Raw genomic sequence first — 18,562 nt, 5'->3', positions numbered from 1 at the left:
TCAGCTTTCTGCTATTCCAGCCAGCAGCAATGAAACATCCTGCAGGCATTTCTGCAGCTGGTGTAAGTTGCTATAAATCCACTCATATGTGCACAGCTTTGATAATTTACACCAGACAAAGATGATCTTCTCCTGTGTTTACAGCTCCACCAAGCATCACAAGGGACACAAGGAGGATGTTGACACCTCGTGACTTTTACCCATATGGATGAAAGGGATGGTGAGCACTAAGCACATGCAAATGCAGCCGAGGATTAGCAAACCCAATTATGAAAAACTAGTGGAAATAATGATTCATCAGGAATTGAATCAGATGTTGTGCCCAGTCGTGCACCCAGTGGATTTGGTGACGGCAGTGAGGATGCTAGCATGATAGAGAGAATTTTTAAAGCTATTTCTAATCAAAACCTGCCCAGTGCTAGTTCTGCAACACCACCTTTTTGTCTGTTCTATCTTTCAGACACCTCAGGTCCTTGGAAAATGTCTGTGGCATCCTTCTCACCCCACGGATACCTCCCTCCCTGCCAAAACTTCAAGTCAGGAAGAAATGCTGCATAACATGGAAGCCAGATAGGAAAAGCTCTCTGAAAGCTTCCATCAAGCCAGAGGCCAGGCTGAGTGCTAACAGTCATTCAAAACCAAAATACCATAAATATGCCTGCATGCATTTTTTCTTAGCAGTTCTCAGAGCACGTTTTGTACTTCAGGAAACACTGGCAATGTCGACCGTATCTCCATTAATAGCTGGAAACCACAGAGACAGAAAAATGTAGACAACCTTGTTCAAGTTCATTTACTCCAGTGAGGCCACTGGATGCTCTTGTCCACCACCTCCTCCACCTGGCACCACACCAGGAACTACACCAAGCACAACCCCAGCAGCCAAATGCCACTTCTTCTGGAGCCAGTTCTAGAAGGATGTCCTCTTTAGGTAGAGAACAACAGGTATGCTTTGTCCCTTACCTAGAGAGAACCTCACAACCAGAAACACCCTCTCATGAGACAGTATTTCCATTGTTTGCACTGGGAACAGAATCAGAGCTGAAGTTGGGGAAAGGCTGGACAGAAACCTGACAAGGACTATCAAACCCTGTGTTAGTTCTCTTCACACCAATTGAGCAAAATGACCTTGCTCCATTAGCGTCAGTCCTCCATCTGCAAAGTTTCATGTTAAAGCATCACAATTAAGTGTCAAATGAGTCACTACCATAAAGATGAAATACGAAAGCTCTACTTGAGTCTCCCCCACCCCACTCCAGGGTCAACAGCCAAGACATTCCCCCATCAGCTACAAACTTCCTGCATTGCCAGTGAAATCACAAGCAAAAAAAGCCATTACAGCCTTCCGCCTGCCCGGCAATGTTCAAAGCCTGTGCAGCAATGTGATTCCCACCGGCTGTAAATCCACCATTTCTTAGATAACACAAACTCTGCCAGAAATACGTTAACACCACGCTGACACACTGCATCTGCCTGGCTGGCTTGGCTCTGCCGAGACCCTTGCTAAGGGCTGTGCTGGCTTGTGTACTGGCAGTAATTCATGTTACTCTCCCTGGAATTAGGAGAGCTGGTGAGGAAGGGTTGGTCATATGGACTCAGTATTTTTGCCTACCAACAGGTCAGGTAGAGGGGGGTGAGCCTCCCTGAGAGGAAAAATGGGGCCAAATACAATAAGGGAAGGTTTCTGACATAAGCTAAGAGACTGGTGAGCTTGTACTGATAAGCCACCTACATGGGATCATCAGAAAGCAGGCTCCCTCACCTCTCTGTATTTCCTTTGGTGGAGCTAAGGGTCTAACCCAGGTCTTAACCAGGATCTAAATGTCTGCAGTCCCTTGGGGGCAAAGGTGCTTGGGAGAACCTCTGGGAAGGAGAAGAAAGAATATCCTTTAGGATATTCAGGCCCTTGCAGGAATTTGATACCATGCCAAACAGACATAGACCATCAAGCATTTTCGGTACCAGCCAACAGCAAAACCCTCAGCATCCAAGCTCCCAGTGCAACCAGTGCATCAGGGTCCACATCACAGCCACATGGGCCGCAATCATTGAGAAAAAGCAAACTTTGCTCATAGGCTACTTCAGCTCTGAGCTTTGCTGCTCCATCCCCATTTGTGGTCAAATTATTTGTTGGTCACTGAGGCACAGTGTCCCCAAAGCTGTGGGTAGGCCATGGGAAAGACAGAACTACTGTTCCTGTTCCAGCTCCATTCCTATTTAATAGTCCCGAGGGTCACAGTAATTCTGGAACAAAACCCCAGGCAACACTGAGGCATCAAAGAGGACAAAAAGCCTGGCTAACCCAGAGTAAATCAATGGCAACAACTGAATTGCAATTTCCCAGCAAAAAGCAGAATATAAAGATAACAGAGGCAGTCCATCACAAAATAGATAAAGATGATTCAGGGGAGACAAAACCAGCAGGGAAAGGGGTGGAGGAAAATCCAATATCCAGAGCTTAGATCACACATAAAAAAAGCAAACAGACAAAATACATGTATCTTTTCTTCACTTAGTGTAGCAGAAAAATGCTATATAGAATATAATCTTACTGAAGTCAGTGGAGCATGACCATAAGTTATAGCTGACAAATAGCTGAAAACAAAGTCAAACCAGGAGATCATTTGCAGAAGAATTTCAGATGACTCTGTGGGTCACCTCCATCTCCAGCAGTTAAAGAAGAAAGGGAAAACACAGAGGAACTAAATTACTTATGTCAGCCAAGCTTATCTGCCACAGAGCTACACCTTTCCTACCATAGCACACTTCTGGAATGAATGATCAGGCACTACCGGGAGTTGGGAATAAGAAAGAAAACTGAAGTGATTTGGTTATCTGGAAAAAGAGATGCTTCACCCAGCTCAGGTAACAAATCCTGAATTCCAAAGGAACATCTTCCTGGACCAGTAAAAAAGATGCATTTTGTGATAACGAAAAAAATTAAGCACTACAGAATAGTGAGAACAAGAGCTCCACTGAAAAGTGCATTCAGGAACGACAAGTCAGTGTGGTGCCAATGCCTGATAAACTAATTAAGATGCTAATTAAAAGTAGAGCACTTTCCCATCTGGGGTTCGCAGTAGAGACAGGCTCTAACCTGAACAAGTCTCACCAGGGAAAGGGGACGGGTGGATAAAGAGGGCAATGCAAGAGCACTGACTGACAACGCAGTTTGATTTTTGTGCCATCTTTGATGAGACACTTCACAAGAGGCTGTTAAAGAAACCGCAGTCATGGGAAATGACAAAGCAGCAAATGAGTTAGAGGATAAGGAGGAGAAATGAGCAGGCAGTTCCATTAAAACAACTTCCTCACCTTAAAAGACCAACTGCCCATACTGATCACTGGTTTATCAGCCTAGAAAACAGGCTGAGTGAAGAGCAGTTAAAATCCCCTCTCTTCCCCACAAATTAGTCCCAAAGGAAATCTGGGAAGACTCCAGAGCAAGATGTGGGCAGTGGCAGCTACTGCCAAGCTGACAAAAGTGGAGGAAGAAACCACTCCATCACATTTGTTCACCCACCAGCATGGTCAGCAGTCACACAGGAAGGGGCCTGGGCAGCACAAGGACAACCCATGGCAAAAAATGGGAAAGAGCAGCCTGGAAACAAAACAATTTAGTGATGTGCCCTGTGTGGAGTAAGGCTTGTGAACCCAACCTGTCCCCATAGTCTCCAGCACTGAGAATAGTATGGGGCCTCGAAGGGATGAGAGGAAAGCCTTCAAAAGGCAGAGCAAGCGACAGGGTAAGTACCACCTATCCCTTTCTCCTTTCCAAAAAAGCCACTGATTAAAAAGCATATAGAGGCTGTGAAATGAAGGACTGGAAAGTGATTAATTGCCAGCATTTATTCTGGGTAATCTTATATCAACCTTCCTGGATGTTCATCCTGTCCAGAGAATAGAGCAGGTGTCTTTAAGGAGGGGGAGAAGGGATGCATTTAAGGGTAACCTTTGTGTTTATCTTTGCAGCCTTTCAAAATGTTTATTTTTGCTTGGGTGTGGACAGACTTGTCAGAGGAAATGATATAAAAGACACCATTTAATGGCACAAAAGCACATTGTGTTTCATTGCAATAATCCTCCCATGAAATACATCACTCAATGCACCATCACAAAAGGCCTTCAGTGTGAAACACAAACACTCAACCCAACCTGCACAGTCATCCCAGTGCTGCCTTCCACCTTGCTCATGATGGCACTGGAGGCCTCCTGGCTTAACATGGGTCCAATGCAACTAGCTCAACCACACATACCAATGGGAAAGCTATCTTGGATGGTTCTTCTCCCCACTTTCCCTCCAGGGTTGCAGAGCCAGATGATGCCCCAGGAGCCAAGGTGAGTTTCACCAGCCTGAAAAAGGGCAGGAAAGGCACCCAAGGACCATCCATTCTCTCCATCAGCCCAGGTGCAACTGGCCTTCAGCACACTCGAAGAGCCAGGCAAGGCTGAAAACACAGTATGGAACCCCATGGCCAGCAATCAGTGAGGCAGACTCAAAGATGAACAGACTGCACAATTATCTAAATAGCAGGATGATCCAGCATTATAAGAGATGCTGATAATGAGATTTTCATAAGTACTTTGAGGGCATGCTATTACTGCCTGTAAGGTAGTCTCAAAAGGATTTGAATGGCAGTTTGAGAGTCAGGGATGCATTATTCCACCTGGAATTTTACAAGGGTCCCTTTCACATCTGAGACTGGTAATGTTTTGGAAAGGGCTTTCCTAGTCCGTAAGAACAGATCCCTACAGCAGTCCACTAGTGCCTATGAAAAGCTCCCTCCCAGCGAACTACTGTGAAAAAGGTGGGTGGGCAGGGAAAGCAAAGGGTCATTTTTGGTTTCCACTGGCACCAATTATGCTTCTGGCACATTTATATTATTTTGTATTTTCCATAATCAAGATAGTGAGGTTAAGCTTTTATTTTTTTCCCTAAATAAACAAAGGTCTGTAATGGGCAGCCTGCACTGTGCCATGTCTGGAGCCTGCAGCTTATCAGAGCCGTCACGGGACACAAGTTTTGTTCATTTTATCTGGAAAACAAGAAAGTCACTGAAGCCCACCAAAGGGGTGGAAGGGAGGTCCCCTGATCTCCAGCAGATACTGGACTTAGCATGTCAGCTTTGACTGCTGGGAACCAGGGGGCAGAGAGACAGCAACTAGCAATCAGCTTCAGCAGCCACCCCGAGCTCTGCTAACACTGGCTAGCAATTAAAAGTGCCGAGGGAAGCCAGCAGTATTCATCTCCAGCTACACATTTCTAAGCCTGAGAATGCACATTCCCCAAAGACACAGTGCAGGGGGGATTCCTCTTGTGTCCCTCCCTCATTCTGTCATATCCTTGGCCAGCTTAATGTTCTTGGGACTTCCCAGAGCCGACCTGATGTTTCCCTGGGTCAGACCTGATCATCACCCAGCCCCATGCATACAGTGACAAGCTGAGGGCCCATAAGGTCCTCTCCCTTTAGAGAGGCAGGGACCAGGAGGGGATGCAGTGGGGTTCATGGCAGAGAAGGACACCCCAGGCTTTGCTGGGGCTTGCCTCTCCCAGCCTTGCTTTCCCCGTTTATACATTACTGGGGGAGCAAAGAGACTTGACAGCTGCAAAAAAGCAGATAATTCTGCCTGCCATGGCTGTGTTTACACAAAACCCAGTGGTTTATGAGGAACGGCTTAGTCAAAGCACACAAAGCAGCACCCTGCAATATTTTTTGAAGAGGGCTTTTTTTATTGCATTGAGGAGGAAAAGGTTAGCTACAGAAATAGAGAGAACAAAGCAGGCTTAACAAAACAACTGCTTCTTCTCTCTCTCATTCTGCATCTCCCCTTCAATCCCCTCACCAACTCTGTTCGCCCCCAGCTCTCACTTAGTGCCCAGGGACCGTTCTGTTGCTGGCACCCAGCAAAGAGCATCCAGTGCCTGCAGAAACATGCAGCTGTGGAAAGGGGAAAGCCCCGCAGGGCACTTGTCACAGCATGGCCAGGACAGCTTGGTTTGCATTTGTTTCTCCACATCAGTGTAAGGGGAATAAGAGAAGTGAGAGATCCTCCCTCCTTCCACTCCTTTTTCCTCCCTTCTCCATCATGCTCCTCCTGCAAGCTTCATCAGCTCTGTGCCATGGGTCATGGCCTGATCCATTGTGGTACACATGCTTTCCCTCATCTTGCTCTGTGCAGGCAGGGATATGAAGTAAACCTGGAATTAGCATCCCTCGTATCAGCAGGAGCCCTGAAGCTGCTTAAAATCACTGTTGGAACGCACTACTCATGATGGAGAGACTAACAACAGCCAGAATGAGGGTTTAAGGTCCCTTCCAACCCAAACCATTCTATGATTCAGTTAAACCCTCCTGAGTTGTGCTCAGTATCCCTCCCACCAGCACCCTCTAAACACAAGGGGCTCTGACAGCTCAGTCCTGAGCTGTCACAAGGTCAGGAGTGGCTGTGACAATGCCAAGGGACAGGGACCAGGCAGCATCCCGGTCACAGCCCACAGCAGGAAGTACTCAGGTTATTGTTAGGGTGTTGCATTTAAGAGGGTTGTTTGTCTCAGCCCCATCAGCACTCAGAAAATCAGAGAAAGAGAGCAAATTACAAAGCAAAAGAGTAGCAGCTCCCAGGCTCTGCCCAACAGAGGCAGTACAGACCCATTTCCCAAGAGACAAACCATGCTGGCTCAGTCTGGGTAAGGAAAGAAACAGCTCCTCTTCATACAGCATCCCACCACCTTCAGCTGCCCCCTGCAAGGCATGAGGAGGCAGGAGAGGGAAGGCAGGGCTCTGTATCTCCCAAAAGAAAAGTCTTTTTTCCTGCCCAAATGGAAGGTGTTGAGGCCAAGCCTTTCCTCACTGTCTGTGTCAAGACCATGTATGGCTCAAACAGGGAACCGTGCTGGTTTGAACCCCATCGCACACGGGAACCTCTAAGCTGGGGCGCGGAGCCACCCCTGAATGCATCTGAGACATGAGGACTGCGTTTCTTCAAAGAGCTTTGCAGGTTGAAGGTTTGAATTTGTTGGCACAGGAGTGCCACATGCAGGAGGGAAGATGCACACGCATTTCTGGGAATTGGATTCTCCCACCCGTATGGCTGAAGGAGAAAACCAAAACAGGTTTGACAGGGAACAAATTACTGCAGCATGAAGAATTTCTAAGAAAAAAAAATTACCTTTGACACATGAAAAATAGATAAATCCTTGCAGGAGATTACTTTAACAAGGCCAAAAATCCATCACAGTGCTGAAGAAAGGAGGCACAGATAGGGCTTTAAAACGTACGTGATGTTTTTACACCCCTAAGGACTGGGGAGGCAGCACAGTTCAGAGATGACAGCAGGGATCCTTGCCAGGGCTCCTGAACTTGCTCAGGATTGCTGCAACCAGGAGAACAGAAACCCTCCATCCACAGCAGTTATAAACTGGTACATATCTCATGCCTTAATTTCCCTTTCACTTAATCAACACAGTAGGACAACCTCTCAGTTGTGGATTTTCTTAAGATCTTGTCACATTACACAATATGGTTGTGAATGCTCCATCCCTGGCAGTGTTCAAGGCCAGGTTGGACGAGGCCTTGGGTGATATGGTTTAGAGCGAGGTGTCCCTGCCCATGGCAGGGGGGTTGGAACTGGATGATCTTAAGGTCCTTTCCAACCCTAACTATTCTATGACTCTATATTATCTTTGGGTGGCCGTTCAGGATGAGTGTTGTGCCCTGAAAATGCACCTTTTGAAGCAGCTACAGTGATCTGGGGTGCAGTCTGCATCATTCCCATCTCCAGCTTTACTGAGCTCAGTGCTGGGTTTTACACCCTCTCTAGCATCCTGTCCTATGGCGAATACACCCAAACACCATGGACCTCTACCCAATAACTTAAGCAACTCTCCATTTTCGTGCTCTGCCGGTCTAGGGTTTCATCCTTGTGGGACACATAAGAGCTTTTCATAGCACTGAGGTTCTCTTGGAACTTAATACACACACTTTACTCTTAGAAAAGCGCAGGGGCACAAGTACCTGTGCCATCCCCTACCCCAGAAACAGGCATCAAAACCACCAAAGTGTTCTGCTCCATCTCTTCAGATGTTTTTCATGGACTCCTTCAGCATTCCAAAATCCTGCTCAGTGTTCAGGCTGTCCCTCCACCTCACAAACAGGCTCTCTCCATCTTGTGCAGGTCCGGTATTGAGTGTGTCCTTTCCTTTGGGGGAACTTCCATCCTCCCTCTTATGCCTCATCCCCTCAAAAACCCTACAGCAACCAGTTCCCTTCAGCAGAGCCTTTAGCAAGTCCTTTTATTGTATTCATCCTATTGCCAGAACAAAGACATTCCAGGTCAGCAGCCTCTCTGATAGTTTTGTAGCTGCTTTCAAGCTGGACACATGCTGTGACACTTTGTGTTTGTATTTATGGATCTCAGTGTTTTACGTATATACTCCCAGCCTCATTATACAACCAAGGACACTGAAGGGTACAGCCAGTGTAAAAGACTCATCCAAGATTCAAACAGCAAGACAGAGCAGAGCTGTAAGTGGAAGATCATGCCTCAGCTTCAGGTCAGAAAAAGGAGCACCCATGAACAGGATGTACAGGTTATTCTATTGCACAGCCTGTAGTATATTGTGTAAACTGTGTCTAAGTACTCTTCCGCTCTCCATTTGTAATACATCTCCTTGCGTTACAGAAATCCAAGTTAACTTGCACCACCCCAAAGCCTCCCTCTCCCCAAACCCAAGCGTGGACCACATCTGACCTTTGCATGTGTTCTAAATTAGAAGTGCACATTGTATTTCGCTAGCCTCTTGTATGTGTTTTCCGTAGACACAATGACACAAAAGCAGCAGAGCCTGTGAGCCAAGCCCTGGAAAGACGGCAGCTTTAAATAGCCTCTTTGTCTTGCTTTTCCTTGCTGAAATACTGCACATTATTTAGGTTTGAGGTTTAGTTTTATCAGAGACCCAGAAATAGAGACAATAAAGGGCTGGGTGAATTTCAGCATCATTTCAGCATGGAAAGTTTCTCATTCCTTTCTACCCTCACCTCACCTCACCCTCCTTTGTGGGCTTTGTACCTGCATCCCAAGAACCACCTGGGAGCACACACTCCTTGAGGGATCTCAGTCAGAAAGGGAAGAGGTGAAGGTGGTACATGCGTGAGAAACTTCACCTCTGCAACCAAACCTTCTGTCTTTGATGGGGAAAAAGTGTGCAACTTTAACAGACTTTGGGCTGGTACCCAATGAAGTCAAATGAAAAGGTTTCTCAGCATAAATTAATGGGAAGATTGTCAAGACAGTAACAGAAGTTATAAACATTTATGTTCCAGTTCAAGGCAGGAGCAGGCATTCATAACTGTGCTATTTGACTGCCAAACTCTGAAAACTGAAGTCCTTTCTAGTCAGGGCATATGGATGCTCCTTTTTAGGTATGGGTAAGAGCCTGCAGAGAAGATGCTTGCTCCAGGGAAGAGTCCCAAACAGGGGTGCAACAGGGTGATATAATGGAAGCACACCCACAAGGTCATTCCTATCTGCCCTCAGGGCTGTAATTAGCTACTTCATCTGGGTCTTAACACACTTGTCCATAAGTAACAGACAGATTTCAGGTTCCTTTCATTTTCTAATTTCCCGGAAAAGCAGCTGCAGGAGAAAACAGAGCAATTTGTGCAGGTGTTTAAGCCAAGAATACAGCTTACGGTGGTGACGAGCAGCCAGAGCAGTGCTGGGAAGAGAAAGGCTGTTACAGAGGCTGAGCCATATTACAGTGCGCAAGGAGAGAAAAGGCAAGCAAAAGGGAAAAGGCTTATGAATAAGCCCTGTAACCTGCATTTCAGAGCCATGCAGAAATAACAAGAGTATCAGCCTCTCAAGTTTTTCCATTCTAAAAGCAAAAATCCTCTCATTCACCTTTGGTCACTAGGCTCCCAAGCCACAGGTGACCTACAGCAGTGGCACTGTGTTGTGTGTCCCACTCCTCAGGATGGTCCCCTGCTCAGAGAAGGTCTGTTACAGTGAACCAGCCCAGAGCACACCTTCATGTTTGTCTCAGGGCACTGCAAAGGCAAACATCTGAACCACAATTAATCCAGCTCTTCAGAGACATCACTACTAAGCATCAACTCCTCCTAAGCCTCACAGCTCAGTGCAGCCAAAGAGATGGGACTGCAGGGAATCCCATGTGCCCAGACTTCTGGGCTGATTTGCAGCAGTGCCGTGCAAAGAGGAAACTCATGTGTACTACCATTACCTTTGTGATAAATCCACATAAATGTTCTTTGTTTATCAGTAAAAGAAGCCACCTAAGGCTATTGAATACAGTACAGTCCCAAGGCACTGAGGGAGCTGAACCTGGCACAGACTACAGCATTTTGCAGAGTGCTAAAATGCAGTTCTGTAGAAGTGATTTGTTAATGAGAAAACAGAAGCCACAGTGCAAAAGGAAAGTGTCTTTGAGTAAACAGTGCTTAACATGACGGAACTGTGCTATTTTCCCCACAGCTGAGCCTGCCTAGAGCCTAACGTGCAGGTTAGCCCAGAAATGTAACTGCTGTTAATCCATGACAGGCAATGGAAGCAAACACAGCTCATGTAGGAACCTGCTGTGCTACAGGAGATCTTGGCAGCCGGGCACAGTGACTTGGAGGAAGCAGCACGGTAAGGACAAAGCAGCCCCCAGTTCTGTGAATCAGGAGATACCAGGCAAACGTTATGCTTAAACCCACAAAACGGAGCCTACTCTGCCTCTGCTCACCCTCTGCATGAGCCACAGGGGTGAGGGATGGGCTGAGATGGGTGAGCAGCAGCAACCGCAAGGAAGGGCTCAGCCCCAGATCCACCGTGGTGCAGAGCCCAGGACCGCACGTTCTTGAGCGTTTGGCGCCACCTAAGCCCAGAAACGGTCCCATTCACTCTTCCTGCTCCATTTCAGAGCAGAGGGAAAACAAAACGTTTCCATAACCAAATCCTCTTTTGCTTCTACAGCACCAGACCTTTCAAGAGAACCTTCCATAGGGGAAATATGGGAGCTAAGAACCCGCGAAAGGTTCTTAGGAAGGACACTTCTGGAGAAACCCTAGCACTGAAGTAAGCCCAGACCCACCATCATCAGCGGGGGGACTTCAGGGAGGTTGTAGAGGCTTTCACTGCCCAGATCCCAAGATCTCACTCGCCACATTCCAGGGAATTCTTCAATATTTGCTCATCGCCATCCAGCTGAATGCTGGGTGCAGGAAAGATTTTTACAAATCAGGAGTCCAAGCTGCAGGAAGACCAACTGAGAACGGGCAACTGGTGCCCCAAATACCTTTGCAGGTGTAGAGACAAGCAGTTACAGAGCTCAAAAACCAATCTCAAAGACCAGATGAGCCACAAGGTAAGGGTTCAGAGAGGTACCTGGCTGGTAGCTACTGGCAGTCCACACGCACTGACAGCACATACTACAGCAAGCAGGACAACACTTGGAAGTTGGAGAGACAGAAGCATGGATACAGGAACATGCAGGGTTAGAGAGGGCCCCAACGGAAGGATGGGAAATGATGGACAGAAGCTGCATTCATCAGACATGGAAGAGCTACTGATCAAGTGGAGAAAGATTAAGCATGACAAGAGAGATGTACGTGCCTGCCAATATCTGCAATCACTTTTGTGACCCATCCATGAATACAAGCAGTACGTCCCACCCAGCCCTAAACAACACTCCAGCCCCACTGATGCCTAACTGGAGTGTTCAGATCAACAGCCAAAAAGTAACCCAGCACAGAGGCCGGTGTGCCCTGTGCTGACCTGTCACTCTCCCTAGCATTGCAATTAGGTTTCACACTCAAAGACCATTAACAGAGTTCAGTCAGGGAATGATTGTCTACTGCAGACATAAGCCAACTTGTATTATGCAAAGAAAACTTTCAACAGCTTTTGACCTTGTTGAGCTACACAAGATGTAAATAATGCAAAGCTTCCTGCATGAGATTTTGAGGGACAGGAGCTCATCTTCCACCTTCTGCAGCAGCACCCACACACAAGGGCATTCAAGGAGTAAGAACTCGCTCTCAGCTGTGTCTTCCACAAAGGTTTGCTCTCCTGGGGACCAGCTGCTGCATGGTTATTTGCTCTTCTTTGACCAGGCTCAATCCCTTAAGCAACCTGCTTCAGTGTCCTTTTCCTGGCATTTATTCAGCTTTTGGGTTTTCCTGGTTCACTTACAGCGTAGCAGTGCTGACTTTTTAACCCCACCTCCCCTGCAGTGCCAGATGCTCACCCTGGTGCCCAGCTGCCAATCCAGGACCAGGGGACCACTGCATCCTGCACAGCTTCCCTTGCTGCAGAGCACAGGCCCAAGCCCCAGATCTGCTGCTCTGTTTAAAAGACACAGAAAGCAATATTTCCACATTGAGAACCCTCACACCTCAGTGACAGCTCCAGCTTTTGAGGATTTGTTGTCTTTATAATCCCACATTCCTGCTTTCTGCCCAAGCACTGGTACCTCAGACCTAGCTAGGAGAATATAAACTGTTGGTCCCCTCCTCCAGCAGAAATCACAGCAGTGGGTGGAAGTCAAGTAGCTAAATGTTTCCCCAACATCATCTGTGTTTTATATCCTAGGAACATTTATATCCATTTATCCTAGGACCAATCTGGGCTTTGGCTCAGGACAAGAACACTTAAGTCACTTCAGTGAAGGCTACAGAGGAACAGAGTTTCTAGCCACAGCAGTGACACACTGCTGGTTACTTACTCCCTTTCTTATCCGAGAGAGACTAGGCCTTCCAGTGGGGATTATTCTACATCAGAAATATAGCAAACCAGGTACTGTCAGCAACACATCAAACTGAGTCCTGCTGCAGGTGCAGCATACACAAGCTGTTGGCTAGAGCATCTCTTTGCACACTTTAGCATAGCTTTAGAATGGTGCCAGGAGCACAGGATCCTAGCAGAAGGAGTGATCAGCATCTTGGATTGGTTCACATTCGATAATCCCTGAATTTTCCTATCCCTAACAGAGATCAGGCTGCAGAAGCTGCAGAATGCAGCCCTGTGGAAGGGGACACAGCTGAAACTTCAGCAAGAGGAAAGGTATAGAAAATTGGAACACAAATCAGACTACTGGCTTTGGGAACTGATTTCTCCAATTTCTGATGACTATGCTGTGCAAGTGGAGAAATTACTTCAGACTGAGATTTACATATGTGCTTGCTTGCTTTCTCAGTCCTTGGCAGTTAATCCATCTTGGTTCAAATCCTGGTATCCAGTACTGGAAATATCACCAAATGCATTTAGTTACTCTACCTGTTAAGCACATGGGAGCGCAGCAGTAGCTGTTGAGATGATCAGAGATCTGCCTTGCCTGATAGTGCATTAACTGTAAAAGTGTTATCTCAGGCACTGCTTTGCAGAACTGGCTTTATAATCAAAGACCAAATGTTTGGATTTCAAAACAAACCAACATTAGGGAGCACAGTTATGCCTCAGTTAGAAATAATCTTCCATTACATAGCAAACGTACATCTGATGGTGACAGGATACCTCCAAACCAAACACAGCATTAGCAGCTCCCAGGAGAAAGAAATACAAGAAACATGAGAACCTGCTAGAGTGCAACATTACCTGCACCCAAAGCATTCCTTCATCAGGAACACAACCAGCTTTTAATCCACCGGGGCTAGCAACACCCACAGAGCAACAGGGGCCTCCTTAATGTACATACACTCCTGAACTCAATATTGCTTCACACACCTGAGAGCAATAGCCAGTAGGAAACAAGGCTCAGAAGTAACTTGGTTTGGTTTTTGTTCCGACCATCATGTGCAATCACACCCTTCCTGCAGTGAGTAGTTTACTGCTGATTTACACACCCAAGTTGCACTTTACATTGCCCTATATCACTTTTAGTACTGCAGTAGGTAGCACTTGGCAGCGGTGGGAACCTGCTTGACATGGGACAGTGCAATCTCGTGGTCCAAAGGTCCCTAGCACAGCCCCAGAGTGAGCCTTTCCTCCCCTCCATACCAACACACCTTACAGAGGTTCAGGCAAGAGCATCCAGCACTGCAGCTGCACAGATTGTCCTACAGCACATTGTGCTATTGAATTTACAGTCTAAGCAAGTGACAACACTCTATTGCTACTTCCAGAAGCAAAACATTCTGGGTTTACCCAAAGGAAGACAAAACAAAACTAACTGCTTTTGGAAAAGAAGTCATTAAATCACATCAAGCTATAAATGTCTGAAAAATTGATCAAATTTCTAACACTGCCGTTAAGAATGAGGTGCGAAGAATTACAACATTGTATTTCAAACTTAAACTGTAGCAGGTCACATGCATCCAAGAGCCAGTATGCAATCCCAAGGGCCTGAAGCCAAGGAGAGGTTAACAAGAAACATGTCCAGTCTTGTTGACACTACTATACAGTGATACCAGTAACGACAACGACGCTTCGCTTTACCTTACACATCACCCAAGACTTTCACTCCCACCCAGCATTATTTGTATTCTGGAGCACTGGCACCTCGTACCGGTTGGCTGAGTTCAGTTATCAGCTCCCTTCAAATCCAGCCAACCAGGCTGCCGGCTGCTGCACTTCTTGGACAAGCACAAGACACATAAAAGGCAACAAGAACCTGACACCCGGCTGCACGGCCAGCGCCAACCCGCTTGTTTTCCCGGCTCTGTTTTCCCAGGCTGCGGGCCGGGATTGGCAGGCGATTTTGGAGCGAAGGACTTTGAATTACAGCGGGTGGATTTGGCAGGAGCGCTGCCCGCGCAGCGACTGCACGGGATGAAAGTACATTTACTGCCGCAGGTGGGGGGGAATAAATAGAAACTGTCCCCATAGCGATCTCTGGAGCTTGGTAACCAGCAGAGAGCACAGGGGCTCAGAGCACCGGGTACCTGCCCTCTCTGCAGCACGACCGTATCCCACACGGTCCAAATACCAGCACTTTGCTTGCCACCTCTATGCGTGTCAGCTCGCGTGTCACCAATGCCAGTGTCACACCCCCCACCCCAAGAGCCATAGCAGGGCGGTCCCGTCCGTTTTTATGTCAAGCCCCACAGCATGGGGATACTGAGGAGCGGCCGGTCCGGTCCGTCCCTAAGGGATGCAGGGGGATAAGGAACGCGTCGCCTCCCACTTACCGGTGCCGGCCGCGCGGCGCGGGACGGACTCGGCGTTCCCCATAGCAGGACGGAGCGGGGCGCGGAGCTGAGCGGGACGGAACGGGACGGTGTGGTGCGGCGGGAGGCAGCCGAGCAGCACCGAGCTCCTGCCGCGCTGCCGATTCGAAGCTGCCGCCCGCTCCGCCCAGCGCCGCCACCGCCAACCGTCGGCAGCGGGCGGGACCGGGCGGGCGGGACCGGCGACTCGGCACCGCACCGCGGCCCTCGGCTCCTCTCGAGGGTCGGTGTCTGCATCCCGATGCGCCCCTGTCCGCCTGCAGCGGAGAGGTGTCTGCGCCGGTGTCAGCCCGCAAAGGGAGATGTCCGCACCCAAGCACCCACCTCGGCTATAACGTGTGCACCCATGCCGGCACAAGGAGGTTCTTGCACCCATGCACCCATAGCAGCCTGCAAAGGGAGATGTCTACACCCATGGCAGCCTGTAGAAGGAGCTGCCTGCCCCCATGCACAATGTCATCCGGCAAAGGGAGGTACTTTGCCCCTGCACCCCTTCCAGTCGGTGAAGCCTGGCTGTCTGTGGCCATTCCCCCTTGCAGCCTGCAAATGCAGGGGTTTCATGCCCATCCTCACACCAGTCTGTCCGGACCAGTTCTCTGAGCCCACGTGGTGGTCTCACATGGCCTGACATTTTTAATTAACAGTCTATGTCCATGAGGCAACAGGAAGGGCTTCTGCAGAGTCCCTGCATAATGCTGATAACGTGTAATATACTATAATTGCTTCCTTTTCTGAAAAGACTTTAACAATTAAAACCACAAACGCAGTACTAGTGCAGACTAGTGGTGCACTTGGAGTAACCTTCACCAGTGCAGAGCTGTGCTCTGAGGCACAGCTTCTAGGAAAGGGCCAAGAACAGGAAAAGGCCAATACCACATAACAGGCTGAAGATTTCTTGCCCATCTCAAACAGCATGTGGTCTTATTGTGCCACAAAGCTGAGAGATTTACAACAGAGATGAGTCCTGCTACCCTTGGGATGCTCTGTTCCCCATTATCTCATATACTCTTACATTTTGCACAGGACTGATGTAGACTTTGGAGGAAGTTAAAGAGCAAAGCAGAAAGCTTGAAATTCGTGTTTCTACTGTCACAGCAGCACAGCCACCCCTGGGAATAATGGGAAATGAAAGAAAACTATGGTAGGGAGGATATCACTTATCCCAGTGCCCATGTCCTCTTCCACAGCTGCATCCAGAACATCATTGCTGGGTACCAGCAGCTTGGAATTGCTTAGATGCTGATTAAGACACATCGTGCCCTGACAACCATAGACAAAATAATGGGAACATGATGTGCAGACAAGCGTATTCCTGCTTCAAGCCTAGGAATGGGTCGAGCCCAGGAGAAAAACACCAGCAATGCCTTTGCAGGATGCTGCTGCCTTCCCTCCTCCCCACCATCCCAGTGCCCCTTATCAGACACCACGGTTTTGCATTGATAGCCCAGCTGAGGAAGGGATGTCTTCCTTGAGTGCGAGCAGGGGAGTGACTGGGACATGCGGATACTCCTTATCTAGCTGCTAATGCACTTTTTATCTTTTCCCTTAGGTGAGAGCAGTATGGCAAAGTCTCTAGTACTGGAGCAACCTTCAAAGCAACCTCCTGAGCTGACAGTGCTATTCTCACACACAGCGGTTTATAGACACCTCATCACCAGGTTTGGGGTCATTAGTGTGGCTTGGGTTTCTAATAATAGCCCTTGTAACAACAATAACAGCAGCATGATGCAGAAGAACTGCTGAGCGTTCACAGCAGAACCTGAGCAAGTCTGGACTGGCGGCAGGATGCGAGCAGCAGTCCTCAGCAATGCCAGCCCTTACAACAAAAAGACACTGATTTCTCAGGCTTTCTCAAAGCGAAAGGGAGGAGACGTCTTGCTCTGTTTGTTCCCAGAAAACACTTAGACATACTCACATTCCTGAGGAGGGCGAGTAGCACAGAGAGCAGCTTTCCCAGTCCTCTAATAACAGGGAAGTTGCTTCTACCTGAGGAGGTACGATGGGAACCTGACTGCAGAGGCAGCATGTGCACCATTGCCTACTGCCAGGAAATCACTGCAGCACCAGGGAAAGGGGCCCTGGAGCTGGGCAGCTTGCAGCTCAGCACACAGCAGTGCTCAACCACCCCATTTCCTGCAGTTGGGCCGGGATCATGGCCCCTGCCACCCTGGCAAGAATTCCCCATCCGATAAAAGCAACCTTCTTTTATCTAAATCTTATCCCACCTCTGCTCGAGCAGCCGCCGGGCTGTCCCCAGGAGGAGGAGCACCCTGGGCAGGTCACACCGTGTCACTCAGCCAGACACTCACTGGCACTCAGGAAGCTGAAGGGAGCCTGACACCTCTGCTCCAAGGAGCAAGATAGAAACCCTGAGAGGAGGATACGAGGGGGTCCTACGGCTCCTTCCCATTCAGCTCCCACTCCTCACTGCCCAGCCCCTCTGGGAAAGGGCTCTCAGGAGGCATTGCCTCATCTGCTGGTCACAGCACAGAGCCGAGGTTCAGAAGATGATGTTCCAACAGATGCTTTCTGTTTTCTTAGGCAGCTGTTGTCAAATCACTTCCTCCATGCAGCTTCCCCCCATAAAGGGGGGATAACGCTGCTCAGGTGTTTGCATGGCTGGTGTTTAAAACTGGCCTGTAATGTTTAACAATGTCTTGAGCAGGCAAAGAGCTATCTAGCATCACATCGTCCAAAATAGCCCCTGCATAATCCTGTATTGTTCCTGTGTCAGTGTCATGCTCTGGACAAAGGCCTGATTAGCCTAAATTTTCATAACATTTTTTCCACAGTTGCAATATCATAAAAAGCACAGATTTCCCAAGCAGTCTTGGAGCCAAAATGCATCGATCCTGACCTGGAGAAAGGCTTTTTTATGCTTCCATGCTTATTCAGCCTACGAATGCTCTCCTGTTGCCAAGAAGCAGTCTGGCTAGCAATTACCATAGTAATGATTACTTTAAAACACGAACATCTGTCTCCACTGGGAACCAGGCTGAGGTGGACCAGGTCATTACATGCCAAGACCACCAAGCAGCTGTCAGGCAGCACTAACCCTCAGCATGTGTTATTGGACTGGAACCAACAATCTTCAGCAAAGAAAGCTTTAGCTCCCATTAATTCTCACACCTCTGCTCTAGGGAACAGCATCCGCACCATGCGTTAGCCATTTTGCACAGCTGCATGAAGCAGCCCACAGCTTTCCCAGCAAGAATTGAGGAGGAAGACACTGCTTTGGAGCCCAGCCCCAAGCACACACCCTTAATCGTTTCTGCAGGGGGAGGTCCAGCTGGGGCTTGGGTCAGCCTTGGCTTCAGAAGCAGATAGAAGGATGTCATCCTTAACTCATAAGCTAAGCACTGATCTAGGCACAGACACAGCAAGAGGTTACATGA

General features: G+C 48.2%; 1 protein-coding gene across 1 annotated transcript in view; it reads right to left on the bottom strand.

The window, feature by feature from the left end:
- NEURL1B (neuralized E3 ubiquitin protein ligase 1B) overlaps positions 1-15,220 on the bottom strand; it is a 126,817-nt gene extending 111,597 nt beyond the window's left edge. The window contains exon 1 of the mRNA XM_061360312.1: positions 15,129-15,220. Coding sequence (XP_061216296.1) covers positions 15,129-15,171 — 43 coding nt within the window. The 5' untranslated portion in view covers positions 15,172-15,220. The remainder of the gene's footprint in view (positions 1-15,128) is intronic.
- Positions 15,221-18,562: the final 3,342 nt, after the last annotated feature.

This window comes from Neopsephotus bourkii, unplaced genomic scaffold (genome assembly GCF_033783945.1).
Source record: "Neopsephotus bourkii isolate Nb327-2 ecotype Australia unplaced genomic scaffold, CSIRO-AGI_Nbou_v1 NB_1016, whole genome shotgun sequence".
NCBI lineage: Eukaryota > Metazoa > Chordata > Aves > Psittaciformes > Psittacidae > Neopsephotus > Neopsephotus bourkii.
Note: the sequence above shows the minus strand (reverse complement) of the source record. Positions and strands in the feature narration are given on the sequence as shown.